Source organism: Adiantum capillus-veneris, chromosome 2 (assembly GCF_014529385.1).
Source record: "Adiantum capillus-veneris isolate H3 chromosome 2, ASM1452938v2, whole genome shotgun sequence".
Taxonomy (NCBI): Eukaryota; Viridiplantae; Streptophyta; class Polypodiopsida; order Polypodiales; family Pteridaceae; genus Adiantum; species Adiantum capillus-veneris.
This window is the reverse complement of record NC_140932.1, coordinates 143,472,036-143,494,038: the sequence shown is the minus strand read 5'-3', so window position 1 is coordinate 143,494,038 and position 22,003 is coordinate 143,472,036. Positions and strand designations below refer to the sequence as shown.

At 43.7% G+C, this 22,003-nt stretch overlaps 1 protein-coding gene across 1 annotated transcript in view; it reads left to right on the top strand.

Annotated features, from left to right (window-relative positions):
- Window positions 1-4,812: 4,812 nt before the first annotated feature.
- LOC147463781 (hexokinase-1-like) overlaps window positions 4,813-22,003 on the top strand; it is a 35,529-nt gene continuing 18,338 nt past the window's right edge. Inside the window, exons 1-7 of the mRNA XM_086490881.1 lie at window positions 4,813-5,371; window positions 5,607-5,757; window positions 5,830-6,012; window positions 6,091-6,165; window positions 6,256-6,411; window positions 6,544-6,642; window positions 6,724-6,854. Coding sequence (XP_086347007.1) covers window positions 5,100-5,371; window positions 5,607-5,757; window positions 5,830-6,012; window positions 6,091-6,165; window positions 6,256-6,411; window positions 6,544-6,642; window positions 6,724-6,854 — 1,067 coding nt within the window. The 5' untranslated portion in view covers window positions 4,813-5,099. The remainder of the gene's footprint in view (window positions 5,372-5,606; window positions 5,758-5,829; window positions 6,013-6,090; window positions 6,166-6,255; window positions 6,412-6,543; window positions 6,643-6,723; window positions 6,855-22,003) is intronic.

The window sequence follows — 22,003 nt, the reverse complement described above, 5'->3', positions numbered from 1 at the left end:
ATTTTAATAGGAGCCACAAGCCAAAAGAGAAGCAAAGAGAAGCTCCACCAAAGGCGGACAAGGCTGGAGAACCACCAAGAATTAGAATGTAGGAGAATACCAAGCAAACATCCACATGCCAAGGATACTCAACTACAAAGAAATATGTCCAAAAGAAGTATTTGACATGCCAAGAAGTATTGAATATGTCCGAAAGAAGTATTTGAAGTCCATCATACAAAATATCGATCAAAGAGCCAGACAAGGCAATCCCATGCAAAGAGGTAGTAGTTGAGGAAGAGGAAACAAGAAGCAATGAGGAAAATGTAGCAGTGGTTGATATACCAAGCCACATCCATAAGACGATTGCTTGTAACAAAACCATTTCCTGATTCTTCCTGAAGTTTAGTGAACTAGCCCAAGAGAATATTTCAAATATGAAGGTAGATTCATCCCATAATGACAATATTGAAGTCCATAAATCTTGCGTCTTAAGTTGTAGAAGAACCAAGGGTCAAAGGAGATCTCAAAACTGCTCCCGATGAAGCACAAACACCAATGTAAAATAGGAGGAAGGTGACCAAAAATTAACCACAAAGATCCATCATCTTTTGGTGGAAATTATATTATTTCAAAGTTGTTTGTCAGAGAAGCTTGGAAAATATTTTACCTATGCAATGTTGCTACATGCACCTTGCAATTCCGATGCACCAATTTCAGTAGAGAAGCTTTGGAATCTTTCATTGTAGCAATTCTGGTCGAAAAGCTTTGGAATCTTTCACAGTATGCTATGTTGTTGTGCACGTACAAAGCACTTGTGAGAGAGGAGGGCATCTTAGGGATCTAGCCTACAACAAGGTAGCCTACATAGAGTTTATCAATAAGCACTTTTTGTGTAAGAATGTGAAAGATCAAGTTTTGACTACTTTTGGTATAGTCTCTAGCTAGAGGGAGTAGAAACATAGGAAACTTACATTCAGAAGATGCTCATCCTGAAGTATTACTTCCTATTTTTTTGTAGTCTCCATTCTATGGTTGCATGTAATACGCTTATATCTCATTGGTTCCATGTCGACCATGAGGCTCTCATGCAAGGAAGAAGTTGAAACAATGTTTTTTTCTCGCGTGGCTAGAAAGTGAAAATACAAAAAAATGTCTCTAATAAAGCTAGATATAGTGGAAATGGTCAAGCATCAACCTAGCAAAGAAAAAGAGGTTGTGCAACATTCAAAAGCCACTAGAAAATTTATTGGGGTGTTTTGAAAGCTTATTTTAGAAACCAAAACAACCCAAAAAAGCCTTGGAATGCAACTTTATCTCACTAAAAGTGGTGGTCAATGGGCCCGACTATTAATGCCGAGATTGAGATGAATCCAAAAGCTTTTGAAAATCCATGAACATTTTATAGGATGAAGATAAGCGAACACTGACCCAAGATCCAAAAGCTTTTGAAAATCCATGAACATTTTATAGGATGAAGATAAGAGAACACTGACCCAAGATTCCTTTTTTTTTTTGGTCTCTACTCACGCATGAGAGCTGATAAACAAAGACTAGTGGGTGGGTATCAATCAACATTGTGTATCATCTCATGGATATAAGTATTCATAAGGCTATATGACCCCATACATAGACAAGAAGAAACTAAGTTTGAGTTGAAAAAGAGTAACAATTACACAATGCTCCACTTTCCTTTTTTTTTTTCCGCAAAACTCACAATGGTGAGTAGATCATATTGACAACCACAAAAAATACAACTTCTTGCCATGCTCGTGCCAAGCCATGACATCTCTAAGAGGTCATTGATACATCAGCTAATAGGGGAGCCACCCCATGGCCAACATAGGGTCCTTATCAATGAGACTCCATCACTGCAATGCCAATTAGCTCGTTCCATTCATCAGAGTTCTTATGTTTCCCAACGGCTAGGATAGCCCCGTGCGTTCTTGTATTATCTCTATGAACATGGTTGTTTCCACAATGTTGTCAAATAAACGAGCGTTCCTAGACTTCCATACCTGCTTGAAGTAGCAAAATCTAACAACTTGTGTTGCACTGAGCAGCTCTAGGCTTTTAAAACCTTCACTCCCAAGAGCATATTGTTCTTATAGAAGCCTATCTTCCATGTCCTTTGCACCCATTTGCATATTTTACCTGCAAGGCCGCTCATCGCAGGGCATTTCTTGAACAGGTGGGAGAGGTCTTCGCTAGCCACTCTACATTGAGAGCATCTAACTGGGCCAATCCCTCTGTCTAGCACCTTCACCCCAGTCGGCAGAGGAAGACCTTCATATTGAGTGGCCACTTTCCTTCTTTTCTACCACCTCATTGACCCTTCTTGCATGGATGACCTGGTGCCCTCTCACTCTTGGAGATGTGTAGAGGCTGAGGTAGCCTCGCTTAGGCTCTTGATGCACAATTAGGCTCATACAAAAGCTCTCCTCATCCTCTATTGTAGTACCTCTCTCTCTCTATGTGTGTGTGTGTGTAATTAACCATCCCTCTATCGTCGATGATAGTAATGACAATGATTAATAATCACTTGTAAGGATCACAATGAATATTAGTAAGGATTTATTCATTAAATTGTAATTCTCTAGCAAGCTTCCCCTGCTCTCTGCAAGTACTTAAGTCCCACGTAGCCAATATGCCCTGAGAGAAGGGACTAGGATTGTTTGTTTATAGAAAAACGCTTGCTTGAGGTGCAAATTAGCATATGGTTTGTTAGGAACTTCACCTTAATGATCCATATTAGCTTTAAAAAAATACTCAATCAGATTGAACACAAGCTACTCTCTTTAATATAAGTCCTTCCCGAGAGGTAATCGGCCTCAATAAATCTAACCCTAATCAAGTTTCTTGTTCTTTCTTATCTTATCTATTATAGTGCTAATTAAAAGAGGCTTGTCTTGCTATTGTTGTTGTTGCATGCACACAATCATCAATCTACTTCCACATCAAACTATTTGTAATTAAAATGGATAATTTGCTAACATGCAGCCCTTTGTAGGTCCACCAAAGGCCAATCCTCTACATGTTTGGCTGCTAGTGACAGGCCAATCCACTACATTTTTGGGCGCTAGTGAAAGGCCAATACTCTACATTTTTGGTTGCTAGTGAAAGAACAAGCTAGTAAAGACCTACCTTTTCTAACTCCACCAAAGTAACCCCTCTACACTTGTTTTTGCATTTATGCCCACACACACACACACACACACACACACACACACACAGATGAAATAAAATGTTATATTAACGTCTTCAAAATACCAAAATGACCTATGAGACTGATCTGTTACAAAATGGTGAATCTAATACCATGTCTGGGTACAAAAGAACTAGAACAAAGATACTACCACTAGAACCCATCCTCATCTGCACTCTAGATGTCGAGAGAGTATGGTTCGAATCCTTTGCTGTAGTCTTCGTCGATGCTGTCTAGCCCCTCTCCTCAATCATGGCCATCTGGATCTCTGTAGCTCCAATCCTCGGTCGATGAGAGTGCCGATAGTGTTCGAATGAGTGTGGGCCGTGCTCTGCAGCGATGGCTACTCCTCTAGCTGTCCCATATGTAGTGAAAAAATATATGTAATCTATCTCTGGACTGTCTCTCTCTATCTCCCCAATAAAGTGTCTCTATATCTGTGTAACTCAAGTATATATAGCCATAGAGAGAGAGAGAGAGAGAGAGAGAGAGAGAGAGAGAGAGAGAGAGAGCTATAATAAAGAAACAAGTAAGTTAACAAATTCTGGGCTCTTACTTACATGTATGGTTTTAAGATTAGTTGCTTTGATATGCATGGCACCAACCCCAAATTAAACCTTTATTAGTCACATGGAGAGGAATTTGCTAACTTGGCAGGGTGAGTAGCTTATATGCATGGCAAATGAACACACTCGACCTCTAGGTTTCGTATTCAAAGTCTTTAAAGTGAAACAACACTTCTCTAGACCACCATTGGGTGTCTTTACTATAATTATTGAGCAACCAATTATGAAGAGTCCTACGTTGCCTTATGCTTTGTGCTAGTTTTGAAATTTCCCATCTAAACTAGAAAGTTTCAAGCTGAAGACACAAATTTTGACACATTTCAGTAAGTGTAAAAGATTGAAAATACTACAAGAAATTGTCACCTCTTTGAATCCTAAGGGCTACATGTCACGCGAGCTGTGAAGGGGGTTTGAACCCTAAACCTTCACTTGCTCTACCAACTGAGCTAGCACTTGTTGAAAAAAAATAAAAAAAAAGAAGCCAAATTTTTGTTCTCAAAAGAAAAACAAAGCAATTTTGGCTTTTCAAGAAAGCTTTTTCGGTGAGCATTATTAGGGTGGCTTCACAAACGTCCACGGACGTCGTGCAGTTGCGTTGTGCTTGCAAATGACCAACGACCACGTCAACGGACAACTGAAAGAGCGCTACACACACGCACAACTTGGCCGTGAAGTGGCAAGTGACGTGGCGCTGACTGGTGCCCAAGCAACTGTGCTTTTGGGGCGACACTCCCCCCTCGCCCAAGCTACGAAACTTGCAGACAATCACCAAAAAGCTGACGCATCTCGATAGCGAACCAATAAGCACTGTGCACATCGTTGCTGTAAAAAAAAAAGCTGAATTTTGTCCACGGACATTGTGTGCAAAGGCCCAACGGCCAACCCTTCAAAAAGTCTCTTTTGTAAGTGGACAGCAAATGTCCACGGACTGCATGTCCGCGGACGTTTGTGAAGCCACCCTTAGTCAATATTGACCCCCACACACGTTGATGGGGACATGGAAAACGGTAGCTCCAAAAAGGCCTCTTATATAAAAAGCTACACGTGAAATTTCACAATTTTTGTTGTTGGTTCGCAATTCTGCATTTGCGCCTGCGCTCCGAGGCAAGTTCTGTGTTGCTGCCATGCATCGGTAGGTACATGCTCGTCCTAGCGGGCGCTACCTTGGTACGTGATCTCAATCGCATAAATTGGGCGCCCTCCTTCTTCCATGCCTCTCTGCTTCCCTCTCCGCCATCTCGTCCTCTTCGCCGTGCAGCGTCTTTTATTTGCCTACATTTGTGCGTGCTCTAGGGTTTCACCAGTGGGCGCCCATCTGGATAAGCGTAGGGGCAGCAAAGGGTGAAGAGATGACTAGAATTGTGGTGGGCATAGCTGTTGCATCAGCGGCAGTGGCTTGTGCAGCTGCTGCATATGTGGTCAGCAGGCGCATTCGAAGCCGCAAGCATTGGAATCGGACTTTGGGCATTTTACAGGAGTTTCAGAGTGAGAGTGCCACTTCCCTGTTTCGCTTGCGCCAGGTTGTGGATGCCATGACCGTGGAAATGCATGCCGGCCTCGCATCAGAGGGAGGAAGCAAGCTGAAAATGCTGCTTAGTTATGTTGACAACCTTCCAACTGGGTAAAGCTGCCATAGTCTGTTTCAACTTTCTTCTTGCCATTGTAATCTGTTCTGTTTCTTAAGTGGTTTGGATACTTTGTGATTATTTTAGCATATATCAAAATGGTGTATTTGGTATTAGAATATTCGTCAGGGTCTAAATTGAGCTGGTTTCTGTTAATGACTTTGATTTCTCATAGAAGAGGTGATGAAATTGCTATGGCACATTTATGAAAAATTGTACCTGATTCTGCAGGGACGAGGAGGGTCTGTACTATGCTCTTGATCTAGGGGGAACCAATTTTAGAGTACTTCGGGTTCAGTTGGGTGGTCGGGAAGGCAGAGTACTAAGGCAAGAGTATGAAGAAGTACCCATACCTTCGCAGCTTATGGTTGGCTCCAATGAGGTACAATGAATACAGTTCTGCTATTCCCTTGATTGAAATGCGAGTACAGAGTTTACTTCGGTCACTCTGCAGGACCTCTTTGATTATATTGCTCTCGAATTATCAAGGTTTGTGGAGTCTGAAGGTGATGGATATCATCCTAAATCCGGCCAAGAACGGGAGCTTGGATTTACTTTCTCTTTTCCTGTAAAGCAGACATCTGTTGATTCAGGATATTTGATCAAGTGGACAAAGGGCTTTGCAATTTCGGATGGGGTTAGCAGAGTGATGTTTGTAATCTCAAAACAGGATGTTTTTTTGCTGGTTTTAATGTAGCACCCATGATGCTTGCAGGTTGGGAAAGACGTTGTGCAATCCTTACACGATGCTATGAAAAGACAAGGCTTGGACATGAGAGTGGCAGCTTTGGTAAAATGTCTTTTCCTGATGTTTAGTTGATTCCCTTTTTTTTTTTGTTTAGTGGGAATTCTGTTTTCCATCTGATGGAGTTGCGTGCAGGTCAATGACACAGTTGGTACCTTAGCTGGTGCCAGATATTGGAATGAAGATGTGATGGTGGCAGTGATCCTAGGAACTGGAACAAATGCATGTTATGTGGAGCGAGCTGAGGCCATTACAAAGTATCAAGGGGAATCACCAAAATCAGGCTCTATGGTAGTTACTTACACTGGTCCAAGGCATTTTCTGTGATGCAATATATTGGTAAATATCAACAGGCTTGAATACTAAGCCTACTTGTGAGAGCCATTGATATTTAAATTTTATGCTCGCTTCTGGGGTTGATAGGTCATCAACATGGAGTGGGGTAACTTTTGGTCATCTCATCTGCCTAAGACGACGTACGATGAGGATCTTGACGGAGAATCTTTGAACCCCGGAGAACAGGTGTTTCTTTATTGTAGATGCAGAGACTATTCTTATTTTCCTTTACCGTTAGATCATCATGTTTTTGCCTGTTTTGCCCAGGGTTTTGAAAAAATGATTTCTGGAATGTACTTGGGTGACATAGTGCGAAGGGTTCTACTTAGGATGGCTCAAGAGAGTTTCCTCTTTGGAGGAGAGGTGCCGACCAACTTGTATAAACCCTTTGTTTTGAGGTGAGGAATGGTTAATCTGATGTGCTATCAACTGTGCAAATATTTGGATTTAGTTATCTAAAGGTTTCAAACTTTACTCCTCTCTCTCTCTCTCTCTCTCTCTCTTCTCTCTCTCTCTCTCTCTCTCTCTGTGGGGACTGTCCTACAACGCTAGAACGTCTCTTCTCTCTCTGTGCTGTCTCTCTTTTACCCCTACCCCAGCGATGAGAAAGATAAAGTTTTCATCTCATCATAAGAAATGAAAGTTGATTAATATCCAGACACTGCATGATCAGAGTTGGACATCCTCTTCTATTATGAATGCCTTGATTGATCAGAATTTAGAGACCGCTCAGGGTGTCATGGACTTGGTACTCTTCTCCGTTTGGTGATTGGCCAGATTGAGGATGCCATGGGGAGACTAGTGTGGCCAGAGAACAATCAGTATGGTACCTTCTCTTAGGGAGGAAGATATGCCTCCATAGACTTTATCAGTTTGGCTGTGTAGGACCTTGGGGTTCCAAATACAGCTGTTATCGATTGGATGCAAATTATATTAAGACAAAGAACAACGGATCCCCTGTTTCTTAGAGTAAATGAAATTTGTCAGTACAAGCTGCGCTCCTTTGGTGTGGATAGTGGATTCAACCTATTTAATTTTTGAATAGGCTGTCCCAGCAAGTTATCCATTGATCACTCTTGGGAGTGCTTGGCATTATTTCTCCTTGTACTGATCTTTAGGATTCCCCTGTATTATGTTAGGGGTTTTTCTTACCTTTGGTTGTATCTAGATGTTGGTTACAACAATATTTTGTGATTGATAGTTTGTTTTTCATGTATCAAAAAGGGTACAAGCCTGTCATTTTGAGAGAGAGAGAGAGAGAGAGAGAGGAGGAGGAGGAGGAGAGAGTTTGAACTTTGTAGGAAACTATCCCTAGAGACCTTAAAGATCTAGCCGACGAGGAGTTGACCTCAAGACCTGTTATTATAGAGAGAGAGAGAGAGAGAGAGAGAGAGAGAGAGAGAGAGAGAGAGAGAGAGAGAGAGAGAGAGAGAGAGAGAGAGAGAGGAGGAGGAGGAGGAGGAGAGAGTTTGAACTTTGTAGGAAACTATCCCTAGAGACCTTAAAGATCTAGCCGACGAGGAGTTGACCTCAAGACCTGTTATTAGAGAGAGAGAGAGAGAGAGGAGAGAGAGAGAGAGAGAGAGAGAGAGAGAGAGAGAGAGAGAGAGAGAGAGAGAGAGAGAGAGAAGAAGAAGAAGAAGAGAGTTTTAACTTTGTAGGAAACTATCCCAAGAGACCTTAAAGATCTAGCCGACGAGGAGTTGAACTCAAGACCTGTTATTATCTCTCTATATATATATATATATATATATATAAGAGAGAGAGAGAGAGAGAGAGAGAGAGAGAGAGAGAGAGAGAGAGAGAGAGAGAGAGAGAGAGAGAGAGAGAGAGAGAGTAACAAACTTGGACACCCCAAGTCAAGATTCTAGCGCGACATAGCAGAGATTCACTTCAAAACAGTTCACAATTCACACTTAAGTCAATACGGCCCGGCGTAGTTCCGTGCCTAGAGATATTGGCCCCAGAGACTGGCGCCCCTTTCGGTATTTCTTTTGTATTAATCTATGTTCAAAGTACAAGAGAGTGGGTAGGTGCTCAAGCCTCACTCTCAGACTTTGCGTCCAGATGCCTTGAGAAGTGAGGCCTAGCCCACTTATTTATTGGTACAAGGGATGCCCAAAAGCATTCAACTTAAAAGCCTTAACTCAAAAGCTAATATCCAAAAGCTGCTAGCGAATTTCAGCCAGTGCAAATAAAGCAGATTTGTACAGTCCGCTTTTTGCGCCGCAATTCGTGGAGATTCCGTACTGCAACCCTGCCACGCCAGCCTGTCATCGCGATTTGCGCCACTTTTTTGGGATTTCCGTACCAGCCTGCCACGTGTCACTGTCCGGGTAGTGTGTGTCCGGGTCTGCTGCCACGTCACCCATTTGTGACATACCCCCCTCTTGAAAGCATTTTAATTGCCCTTGATTAGGCTTGCAAAACTGACAGAGGCCATAAACTGTCTTAAGAGACACTGACTATTAGTATCGACGCACTAGGCACAACACATCTAGCACATGTACCAATCGATAGTCACATCACAAGACATCACTTGACATCACAGAACATCACATGACAAATCACATTCAAAAATCATTTCAAATCTCAGACCATGATTAATCGGCAACGTATTTAGCAATCGCATTCGTCGAGACCTCACAGATGCTCGATTAACTAATCCATATTACAATCATGTCTATAGAGATTTATGAGATCGAAATGTTGCAGACATTTTGTCTATCAGTTCCTGCACTCAAACAAGTCAAGTACAAATCAATCAATATCATATTCATTTTTGGAAATTCTAGTTCATAAAGTCATACAACAGGATACTGTTCGGTCAGCAGTATCCCTGAAACCCAAAGGGACATCAGTGACTATATAAAAAATAGGGGCAATCTGTTGACATAGGAGCGGAGTGACTCCCCTCTTGTGCAAACCCGCTGCACTAGATTCGCCCATACTGAAATCGGGGTTCGATCGGAGTAGACTATGCTAAACCGAATGTTTCAAGGTAAAGTTCCACAATCTGAGGAGTATCTGCTAGGTACTCCTCCTCCATCCACTTTGCATCCAATGCAAGATAGTTCTTGAATCTAACCAAGAACCGCCTAATTACTTTACCTTTAATCTTTCTATCTTTATGTGCCAATATCTGTCACAAACTGCTGACGTGTCAAAGCCTAAAGAATGGGGCCAACATACATATGCCGGCCGAGAGGCCTAAACCCTAAGAAGAACAAGTAGCAAAAGAAGACGAAGTCCTACCAACTTATGGGGACCCCGTTCGATGGGGCCCAGTGACATAAAGGGATTATAATAAAGCAAGACCCGCACGCACACAAAAACTGATGACGTGGCAGATTTTCAAAAATTGCACTGACATGATGACGTGGCAGGCTGTACGGATTTTCGTAAATTGCGCTGGCAGCTTTTTGGCTTTGCTTTTAGACCAGAAGCTTTTGAGTTTTAATGGCTTTTTACTGTAACTGCTTTTCAAGCCAAGGGCCTTTAAATATGAGGCTAGGGCTCATTCTCTGGCATGCTTCCTGGAGAAGGTGCAGAGTCTGGAGTACCGGCTTGTACTGAGTTGATGCAATATAAAGAAATACTGAAAGGGGCGCCAAGGTTTGGGGCCAATACTCTCTGGGGCGAAATTCCGCCACTCCGTGTTACGTGTTGTTATTTGAAGTGCTTAAAGTTATTCAGTTTGTTCTTTTCTATTGGCACGTGGTGCCCGTCTTGTGACAGTGGTATCAGAGCATCAGGCGTGTGCTTTTCTGAAAGCATACTGGTCCTACAAAAGAGCAGACAGAGCTATTGGAATTTTTATATGAGGTATCTTGGCCCTCCAACCTAGACCTGTTAGCCACTCCCACCCTTACTTCATCACGCATCGGACACGCTCCCGTCTTCACCGCTCATGTCTAACAGGGCATAAGCCATATAGAACCCAAGACTTGGAATTCATGGATTCAACAGAATATTTGCAGTCTTTGCTCAACGAACTCCACGACATTCTTTCGCGGCATCCTCAGCAGAATCTTCCAATGCTGCAAAGTTTTCAACAATTTTTGAACTACATGTTACCCCCTTTGATGCCCCAGGTGGTACCTCCTCCTTCGGCACCAGAAAGTACGAGAGCTTCCAACCGGCAACCTTCTCAGCTGTCTGTCCCGATCGGGGGAGTCTTCAAGAATATGGTACAACCATCTGACCTTGATCCGGTGCAACCGCCTTTGCCACCGCTATTGCCCCCACCTCCACCACCACCACCACCACCACCAGGCTACAATGGTTGGAGCCCATATGGATACCCTTATTATCCATACCCGGGATATGCCCCAAACCAACCCAAAGATTTCAAAGATGGTGGCACGACAGTCAAATTTTTCACTTTTTCCGGGGTGAAAGATCGCAAGAAAGCATTGCAGTTCCTACAGCAATTCGACATCATCTATGCTTTAGAAAACTATACAGAAGAATTCAAGATTTCTCGAGCAGCGGGATTTCTTAAAGATAATGCTATGCAATGGTGGAGTTCAATTGCGACACAACCGCATGCTCCAAGGACTTGGCAAGCTTTTAAGACAGTTTTTGCACGTAGTTACATGATTTCTATGTTTGAAGTCTGGATTTTGGCAGAGTGGGGCAACTTGAAAATGCTTGCCATTGAAACCATGGACGAATATAACCAGAGGTTTCTTGACGTGTACCTTCCGATGTCCTCCTTTAGATTTGTTCCCTTGGAGGCCCAATGCCAGCGATACACCATTGGATTACCATCACCATTGCAGGAATATTGTCTATCCAAGCAAGTCTCTACCATGCAAGAACTTATGGACCATGCCAAGGTCGGCTACAAACTGATGAAGGGAAAGCTAGAGTTTACCACAGAAGAATCTCTGGCCACTAACCACAACTCTCGGCAACAACGAACAAATTTTCGAGTCTCGTGAAAATCAACCGCAAAGGCCTCGTTTGACGCCTCAACAACGAGACACCTTACTACAAGAAGGCCGATGCTTTGGATGCTTTCAAACACGGCATAATCATTCTAATTGTCCCAAACGCACTGATAGACCAGAGGAGCTGACACCCTTACCAACGGTCAACAGAACCCCAGCGCCACCTCCTGCTAAGAGAGCTAGACCCGCTATTGAACTAGTTCCTAATATTTATGGCATACGCCTTGAGAGTACAAATGAATTGTGTCGAGCATATGGCAAAGTCAATGGCTTCAAAACCCTTATTTTCTTTGACCCCGGAGCTACAGAGAACTTCATCCATCCAGAATTCTTAAAGCAGATGCACTTTGATCATGATGCAGAGGGTGGAGAAATTGAAGCTGAGCTAGCCACAGGGCAAACTCAGAAAGTAGTACCGCTCATTGGTGCTCTTCCAGTGACTATTCAAGATTATCATGGAAAAGCTGATTTCCACATCATGAAGTTGGGCAATTGTGACGTTCTATTAGGCATGCCTTGGCATGACAAGAATGATGCGACTCTCCAAGTCCGGAACTGAACCATCACCGTGATGCAGAAGGGCAAGCCAATCGTCCTCAAAGTTCGGTTGTCCGAACAAAATCCTGAATGAACTCTCTAGTTGTTTTATAGTTAGATACTTTTGAACTTTGTTTGAGAAAGTATTGTTTGAAATGGATGGTATTTGTTTTGAACCTGTCTTGGTGCTGATTTGAAATTTTGACTCTAGTTTTAATGCTGGTTTCATTGATTGGTGATTTTACTCTCGAGTGGAGAAGTGAGAAATACTGTTTTGGTATTGTTTGAACCTCGGAACGACGCAGGCCGATGCCTGGGGAGCGTTCCATTGTATGTTAGAAAACCTTCAAACGACGCAGGCGGATGCCTGGGAAGCGTTTGGTTGTATGCTTGTAAAAGAATTGTTGTTGTGACTCCCGGCCCAGACCTGGATGGTTATGTGGGAGGAGTATTAAGAAGTCTGAGCAGTGGTTACTCTCAGCACCTCCAAACGACGCAGGCTACGGTCTGGGGGGCGTTTGGTTGTAAAAGGCCTCTATATCTCCCGGCCCGGACCTTTTTAGGTTATGCGGGAGGAGTGATGAGGGAGTCGTTAAATATCTCCTTGCCTGGACCTTGTTAGGTTATGCGGGAGGAGTGTTCATCGGCGGCTTTATGTTTCTATGTCTTGTAACATGCATATGGGAGCATTTGTGTTGCATTGTGATGTGCCAACTACTGAATATTCCTAATTGGATGAGATTGCCTGGGTATGTAATTTTAGTGCATCAAGACACCCGTGGAAGATGAGTACGGTCTGGGTGTGATGGCTAATTTTACTACGCCGGAATATCAATAGTTCCGATCTGGACGAAAGGAGAAGCTAACTCCTTGATCAAAAGAGCAGAAAGGAGAAGCTAACTCCTCGATCAAAAGAGCCGAAAGGAGAAGCTAACTCCTTGATCAAAAGAGCAGAAAGGAGAAGCTAACTCCTTAATAAAAAGAGAAAACTCATTGTCCCTTGGAATGTCCCTCGAAAATTTTTGAGCTAACTTGAGTTGTTTTGTAGATATGCTGTAATCGCGGACGATTACTCTCTTTCAAGAAGGGAAAATGTCACAAACTGTTGGCATGTCAAAGCCTAAAGAATGGGGCCAACTTACATATGCCGGCCGAGACTGGAACCTGACGCCCTCCCATAGGGCCGCCCTTTCCAGGGGAGGACACCCTAAGAGCTGTTGCTCGTAAACCCTAGAGAGAGAGAGAGAGAGAGAGAGAGAGAGAGAGAGAGAGAGAGAGAGAGAGAGAGAGAGAGAGAGAGAGAGAGAGAGAGAGAGAGAGAGAGAGAGAGAGACCTCTCTCTGTAAGCACAAAGTGGACTCGTTTGTGAGTATGCGAAAGACCTGCTTGCAGAGGAAGAGCCAGCGTGGAGGTTTGTTTTTACAGCGTGTGCTTGGTTGACAGTTCATCGCGTGTACGGCATACGCGGGCACGAGCAAGTCTTTTTCCCAAATCTACACACGTGCGCTCTCTCTACCTCCACGCCGCCTCTGTATGGCAGCCCAGTGCTCAATTTTTTTAGCCTACGTTGGAGTCTTTTTTTACGCTCACTTAAATCTCTTTAAAAACTTGACTAACTGACTTTTTTAAAAGTGGCCTGGTCACTTGGGGTTTTTTAAAAGCATGGTCTGAAACCTATGTTTTATTAAAAAACTCACTTACAGAAACTTGCACAACTTACAGAGAACTCAATTTTGGCTTTCCTGCTCCTCTCTCAAGCAAGCTCTCTCCCGTCCGCTCGCGCTCTCGGCACCACCTGCTTGCCTTCGGACGCGTACGCCGACGCGCGGCGCTCCTTGATGTTCGACTTTTCGCGACCGAAAAGTGCAAAAAAGGCCCTAGTTTTGTGTGAAACCTTCAATTTTTCACAGCTTTCGCCATGGATTCCTCCAGCTCGGATGTGCAGCGTGACGACGCGCCAGGTAATGTTCAAATTCCATTCACGTATGCTCTCTACACATGGATTACAAGTACTTTCCAGAGCTTCGAAGAGCGCGTTACCGCTTTGGAAACGCGAACGTTCAGACGAACATTTGCTTTGGCCTCTCTTGACGGGGTCAGTGACCATGAGTATCGTGTGAAGATGGCTCGTGGCGAGGATACGGATATATAGAATCGGATGGTTCCAGACTTGTCGCTCGAGCTAGCTGATTACAAAGAGAACCTGGATTTCCACATCATGCGCTTGGACAGAGCAGATGTTATTTTAGGAATTCCATGGTTTTATGATAAACAAGACTCATTTTATATAGACTATGTACATCACTCTCTTGTTTTTGTTAAGCGGACATGCCTCATGTATCTGTGTCGCTTTGTAATCAGACCTTTGTAAATAATGGTTTTGCAATACCAGTTGTTACTGCTTTGGAAATGTATAAAGAAACAGAGTTTTCTGATGTTGACTTTTATCAATGCATACCATCTGCTTGGTTTGATTCGTTAGTGCTTGGTACTTCTGTCACTGAATTTCGTAAAAATGTTTCATGTTCTTCTGTTGAACTTTGGGATTCTGACGAATTCAACTTTATCCAAGAAATCATGACTGATTTCAAGGATGTTTTTCCTGATGATCTACCTCTTGGCTTGTCGCCTTCGAGAGGAGTAGATCATGGCATTGAGTTGGTGGCTGGTAGTCAGCCCTTCTCAAAGCAACCCTATTAGTTTAGTAAAACCGAACAGGACGAGATTTAGCGGCAGTTGAAGGATTATCTCGACAGGGTTTTGTTCGGCCAAGTAAATCCCCGTGGAGAGCGCCATTGTTACTTTCTCGAAAGAAGGATAATACTATGTGCTTCTGTGTGGATTACAAAGGGTTAAATAAGCTCGCTGTTAAGAATAAGTATCCGCTCCCGCGCATGGACGATTTGATAGATCGGCTCCATTGAGTGTTGTATTTTACGAAGATAGACCTGCGATTAGGCTATCACCAGATACGGATCAAACTGGAAGATATTCCTAAGACAGGTTTCCATACGCGTTATGGTCACTATGAGTTTTTGGTCTTGCCTTTTGGTTTGACCAATGCTCCAGCTACGTTTCAGCAGTTAATGAATGATCTGCTGACCATTTTTAGGCAACTTCGTTGTTGTATTTCTCGATGATATCTTGATCTACAGCCGAAGTTTGTCTGAGCACTTAGCACATATACGTGCTGTTCTCGAAGTACTGAGAACTGAGAAGCTTTATGCTTAAGGCTTCCAAGTGTGAATTGTTTAGAAAGAGCTTTTGTACTTGGGTCACATCATTACTTGCAATGGAATTCGTGTCGATCTTGAAAAGTTGGATAAAGTGTGAAATTGGCCCATCCTAAAGAATGTGCGCCAAGTAAAGTCCTTTTTAAGCTTTACTGGATACTTTTGCAAGTTTATCAAGGATTATTCTAAAGTTGCTGCTCCGTTTACGCAACTTTTAAAAGGAGGGGTGAAAGGGCTGAAGACTTCGGGTCCTCATCGTAAAGGTAACCCCCCTGTTGTCTGGAATGAGCGTCTCAACGAGAGCTTTCGGATACTAAAGCACTTGGTGACTACTGCGCCAATATTGCACATTGTGGATCCTAGCAAACGATTTGTGATTGAAACAGATGCTAGTGATTATGCCATTGGTGCGGCATTATACCAGGATGGATGTCCTGTTGCGTTTGAAAGCAAGAAGCTTTTTGACGTTGAGCTGCGTTATCCGACGTATGAGAAGGAGCTTTACGCCGTAGTCCACGCCTTGAGGAAACGGCGGCACTACTTGTATGGCTCTACGTTTGTTGCATGGACAAATCATCATTCCTTGCGCTATATCTGTGATCAGGGTGATCTAGAGGCCGGAAGGCTAGATGGGTTGAGCTTATGCAAGAGTTTGACTTTGAGATCGGTTATAGAAAAGGATCCAGCAATTGAGTTGCTGATGCACTCACCCGGATTCCTGAGGTTAATGCCTTGTTTATGTCTGAAAATTTCGACACGTTTATCTCTCTCCGAGGGCTATGTCGTTCCGATGGCCATTTTGGCAAGATATGGAACGAGGTCGAAGCGGGGCATGACTCGCGTACATGCTTGGGTGATCCGGAGACCCAAGTGAGTCGTACTGGAGAGACGAGACAACGACAATATACCATTAGAGGTGAACTATTGTTCACAAATGGTAAAGTCTACGTGCCGGAAATCGATGAGGTTCGACAAAGGATTTTGTGCGAATGCCACGCTGTTCCTAGTGCTCGGCACCCAGGCATTCAAAGAACTTTGTCTTTGGTCAAGCGATATTTCTATTGGCCAAGGATGCGCTCTTACATAGAGAGTTATGTGAAGAGATGATGCGCTCAGTGTCAGGTCAATAAGGTAGAACGCCTTCGGAAAGCTGGCTTACTACATCCATTGGAAATCCCAGATGCCAAGTGGCAGAGTATTTCTATGGACTTCATCGTTGATTTGCCAAATACTAGTTGGGGCAATGATGCCATTTGGGTTGTGGTTGATAGACTCACAAAAATGGCGAAGTTTTTACCAACGAAGTCGATAGCAAAAAGCCATGAGTTGGCGGTTTTATTTGTTGATCAGCTTTATAAGCTGTATGGTTTGCGAGAGGATATTGTCAGTGATCGAGATACTAAGTTCACTTGTCGATTTTGGCGAGATGTGTTTGTGCATCTTCAGACGAAGTTGAGTATGTCATCTTCTGACCATCTTGAGTCTGACGGACAAACTGAGAGGATAAATCAGACGTTAGAGGACATGATGAGAGCCTATGTCTCTCACAGGTAGTCTGATCGGGAAAGGTATCTTCCACAGTTAGAGTTTGCCTACAATAGTAGCAAACATTTTGCTACTGGATTTAGCCCATTCATGCTGATGTATGGATTTGAGCCTAAATCCCCAATTGCTATTGGCTTAGAAAAAGTTAAGGAATGCCAAGCTCATGATTTCCTGTATGACATGCAAGAAATGCTGCTCGAACCGGCTAAGGATAGTATAAGAACGCCTCCTGATCGAGTCACTACTTATGCTAATCAAAAGAGATCTCCAAGGACTCTAGATGTGGGACAATGAGTCTATCTGAAGATACCCAAGGATTCCAAGACTATGCGAACGGGAAAGCATTATAAGCTTTCGGCTAGATATTGTGGTCCGTTCTTGATCACAAAGAAAATTGGCCAAGTTGCCTATAAACTGGCTCTTCCTTCGGATGTTAATGTACATCCAGTGTTTCATGTCAGCCGCCTTAAAGAAAAATTAGGCGAAGCTAACGTCGTTGTGCCTATCGAGAAAAATGTATGGCAAGATATGCAAACTGAGTGTATTCCTCGAGAACCAGAGGCAGTTTTAGATCATCGTACTCGTCATTCGTGCCAAAAGGCTTATGACGAGTACTTAATTAAATGGAAGGGTCAATCTGAAAGGTTTGCTACTTGGGAACCAGTTAGAGCTTTGAAAGCTCAGTATCCCCACTTCATTGATGAGGACATCAATGGTTCTTAAGGGGGGAAGTATGTTATGTCCCGCTCACAAGAGAGGGGATCTAGCCCAGACGTCGTCGGGATGGGCGTCCAGTGTTTGGGCGGACGGGTAGGGTGGCCGGCCATTATTATAAAAGGGAGGCTGCCACAAGACGGATACCACGTGCCAATGGAAAAGAATAGACCGAACATACTTTTAGCACTTCAATAACAACTGAATTGAGAGAGAGGGAGACGAGACGCGACACGGAGTGGTGGAATTCTACCCCAGAGAGTATTGGCCCCAAACCCTGGCGCCCCTTTCGGTATTTCTTTATATTGCATCAACACAGTAGAAGCCGATACTCCAAACCGTGCACCTTCTTCAGGAAGCATGCCAGAGAATGAGCCCTAACCTCATATTTAAAGGCCGTAGGTCCCACAAGCAGTTTACAGCGAAAAGCCTTCAAACTCAAAAGCATCTGGTCCAAAAGCAAAGCCAAAAAGCTGCCAACGTAAATCACGAAAATCCGTACAGCTGTCACGTCATCAGCCATCGCAAAACACGGAAATCTGTACAGCCTGCCACGTCATCATGCCAACACAATTTTTGGAAATCTGCCACGCCATCAGTTTTTGCGTGTGTGCGGGTCTTGCTTTATTTTAATCCTTTATGTCACTTAAGGCCCCATCGGACGGGTCCCCATAAGTTGGTAGGACTTGTTCTTCTGTTACTTGTTCTTCTTAGGGTTTAGGCACCTTGGTCGACATCTGCAAGTTGGCCCCCTTCTTCAGGGCTTTGACACGTCAGCAGTTTGTTACAGAGGCCTTGGCCTCATTTGCATTCATCGACCCCCACTGGCAGAGTGCCAGTGGTTAGCCCGCGAGGTCACCTCGAGGAGGTGAGGCCGGGTGGTATGGGACGCTCGGTCTTACAGGTGCATGCCTACGTCCTCGGACGTTGGCCCCAGCACGGGGGAGCTGCCGGATGGTGGCTATGGTCGGGTGGTTCGTCCAACGCGTGTGTAGGCGGTCCGTGTAGCCGGGAGATCCACTCCCTGTGTTCGTTTCAAATGCCCTCCAGAGAAAGCTATGTCAAATTGCTGTATGAAGGCCAAAGCCCTCGGAGCATCTCGAAATCTAGAAACGCTAGGCTTCTTGATGGCTGAAAACGCTAGGGATTCTGCTGGTTTGCTGAGAAGGTGCCTATGAGTTGGACTCCTGCTGCTTCTTCTGACAGAAAGTGCTAGCGCTAGTTTTCTTATATATATCCTTAGCCAATTTGCCCTACCCAGTTTCCCAACAAAGTCACTTAATGATAATAAGTGAAAAATGGCTAAAATAGGGAAAATGGGTTCTATGCACTGTAAAATGCTCCTGATGGGTACTGACTGTAATCTGATGATCATGCTATGTGCAACCAGAGGAAATGCAACTACTCTTAAGTGCCTGGACATGCACGGCCTACGAACAGATTCACAAAGGTGCCAGAACACTTCCTAAGCTGAACTAAACCCTTGTCATGAAGTAGCTTGTCCACATGCACATAGGGTTAGATGTGCACGTGACATCCCCTCCTTTTTAAAGTGAGGTACTGGTACCGAACTGTATGGCGTCGAGGGAGATCGCCAACAGCATCTGGATGAATTTTGGAAAGGACTCTTCACCGGCCCACTCTGATGGGTGGGTCGTGCAATACTTGAACTTCATAAAGGTCTGAAACGCTTGCTTCTTTGGGCCGCGCCGAAAGCGACACAAAGTCATCTGTGGCTGCGTGAAAGCTCCAACTTCGGCTATAGTCGTGGATCTACCTTCTTCAAAAATCTCTGAGGAGGAAAATTCCTGAAACCACTTCCAACCCGAAAACATGAACATACCCTTTCCATGTAAAGTGAGTGGAAAAATTCTATTCTTTTCTATTCTTTTTTAAAGACTGTTCATGCAATGTAGATGAACAAGGAGACGGAGTGCCAAACCGTTCATCAAACACACATAAAAATTGGAATCGAAACTTGTCTTTCTGATCTAAATCTATCAACTGTGGCAAATCACAATGGAAATGCCGATGCTTGATGCTCAATCCTTCTTGTGCTCTTTCGGATATTGTGTCATGCCAAGGAAGAGACATGGAATGTGAATTCCTTGAATGCAAACATTTCATCTTTTCATGAGTAATCCGCATATATCTGTGCTCATTCATGAGTGAATCGTGTTCATCGTACAATATGGCATGCCTATGAAAAGGGAACTGTCACAAAGTGATGACGTGGCTATCGACAGCAGAAACCCTAAAATTCCTGCAAAACTAAATTATGCCAAAAACCCTAATTTTCGAAAATCGCGGAGGTGGATTTTTTTTTTATAAATAATTATTTTTGAGCGACACAAAATCCCAACTTTTGGCTTTTTGCTACGAAAAGAATTAGATGAGAGAGAGAGAGTTGAATTGCTTTATTTTTACTCTCATTGAGAGAGAGAGAGAGAATCTGTTTTTGCTAGCTTTTGGGCATCCCTTGTAACATTTAAATATGTGGTGAGGGCCTCACTTCTCAGAGCATCTGGACGCAGAGTCTGAGAGTGAAACCCTAACTGCTCTCTTGTACTTTGATGATTGATTAATACATAAAGAAATACCGAAAGGGGCGCCGGTCTTTTGGGCCAATATCTCTAGGCACGGAACTCCGTCGGGCTAGTTCAAATCTATTGTGATCTTTGAATTGTTTTGAAGTGGTTATTTGGTGCTGTCGCGATTGATTCTTGACTTGGAGTGTCGAAGTCTGTTACAGTGGTATCAGAGCATGGCCGATTTCTCTTCTACGGGAAATCCGATCCCCAATTTTTTTTTCCGCGGCACCTATGGCTTCACGCAAGGATCAGTCGACTCCCTCTGCATCTGGAGATGCGGGTAGGGATCACAACGAAGATTCTGACAGAGAGTATGGCCCGCCTCGGCCTACTCAGGCGGAGCAAAGAGAGATGAAGCGTCATCAATTGATCGGCGATGCAACAAAGATGATGCTCAGTTTTGCGAAGGATCCGAAGTAGGCAAAATATATGAGCAAGACTTCTTTTCAGGAAGTGCATGAACAGTGGTAGAAAACCATTACACCACCACTGAAACCCACTCTCAAGAAACTTTCTGATCACAAACAGTATTCAGAGAAGGAATTACAAGAGGTGGTTGATGCACGGATGCTCAGCTTTTTGACGCGCAAAAGAAAGCCAAAAAGCACGGCAAAAAGCAGGGAAAAAAGCAGAAGAAAAGCACTGACTTCCCGGGATATTTGGGTCGTCAGCCGACATTTGACAAGGCAAAGAAACAGCAGAAGCGTGTTCGATTTGAAGGAGTACCTAGTTCTTCTTCTTCTTCTTCTTCTTCTGACAGTTCTTCTAGCTCTTCAGATTCGAGCGAAGAAGACAGAAAAGGTAAAAAGCGAAGCAAGAAAGAAAGCTTCGGAAAGGGCAAGAAAAAGGCAAAGAAGACTAAATCTTGCCCAGAGACTGACAGTTCTACTGAGGACTCGTCTACAGACAGCTTAGATTCTGATGATGGAAACTTCTATGCGAACAAGAAGAATTTTTACAAAGCCAACCAGTATGACTTTCTCGAAGATAAAAGCAAGAAAGTCCGAGAGTTTAAGGAAGGCGGCCACTCGATCAAGTTTGATACCTTTTCAGGATACTTAGATGCTTTGAAGGCTTTGTCTTTTATACAACAGTTTGACATTGCTTTCGCGGGAGGACGCTATTCAAAGCACTTCAAGATTTGGAGAGCTACCTCTTACCTTAAGGGGAATGCTCGTACTTGGTGGTCCACGCTTCTTTTAAACAAGACTGCGCCAGTTAAATGGCTGAAATTTGAAAAGCTTTTTATTTCTTCTTGGTTGACGCAAGAATATGAACGAGATATACGAGCTGCCTGGAACCATCTTCGGATGACCAAGAAAGATACAATCAATGCTTATTGTGAAAGATTCTGGAGCTCTTTTCTACCCGCCTCCTCATTCAAGAAGATCTCGTTCAGAGAACAGATTGAGCTGTTCACCTTGGGTCTACCTACAGAGATCTGAGATCACTGCTTGGAATAGAAGTCAGCTTCTATTCAGGAGTTGATGAGTCATGCGAAGCGGGCCTTTGCCATTCACTCTGGCAGTCTGACCTACCTCATAGATGAGGCCATGACACAACGAGCCGAACAGACTTCTGGGAATGAAAGTAGAAAGGAAAAGAGCAACTCAGAGAAAAAGGATGCACGACCCAAGCTTACTCCCGAGGAGAGAGCTTGCTTCATCAGAGAGGGGAAGTGCTTTGGATGCGGGGAACAGGGACATATCCCCGCGAAGTGCCCTAAAAAGGCACAGAAAGAACAGAATGATAAAGACGATGACAGGCCTGAGAGTTCGAGAGCAGCTGAAGAACGTGGCAGATAGAAAAGCAGAACTGGTACCACATGGCGTGGGACCTGCACTGAATCTAATGAATGAAAGTACAAACTTTGCCGCTTTTGCGGCAAAGTGAAGGATCAGGAAGCTCTTTTGAAGGAGCCAAGGCAACTTCTTTTCACTTGGAATTGGCGACTCGATTTGGAATTACGCCT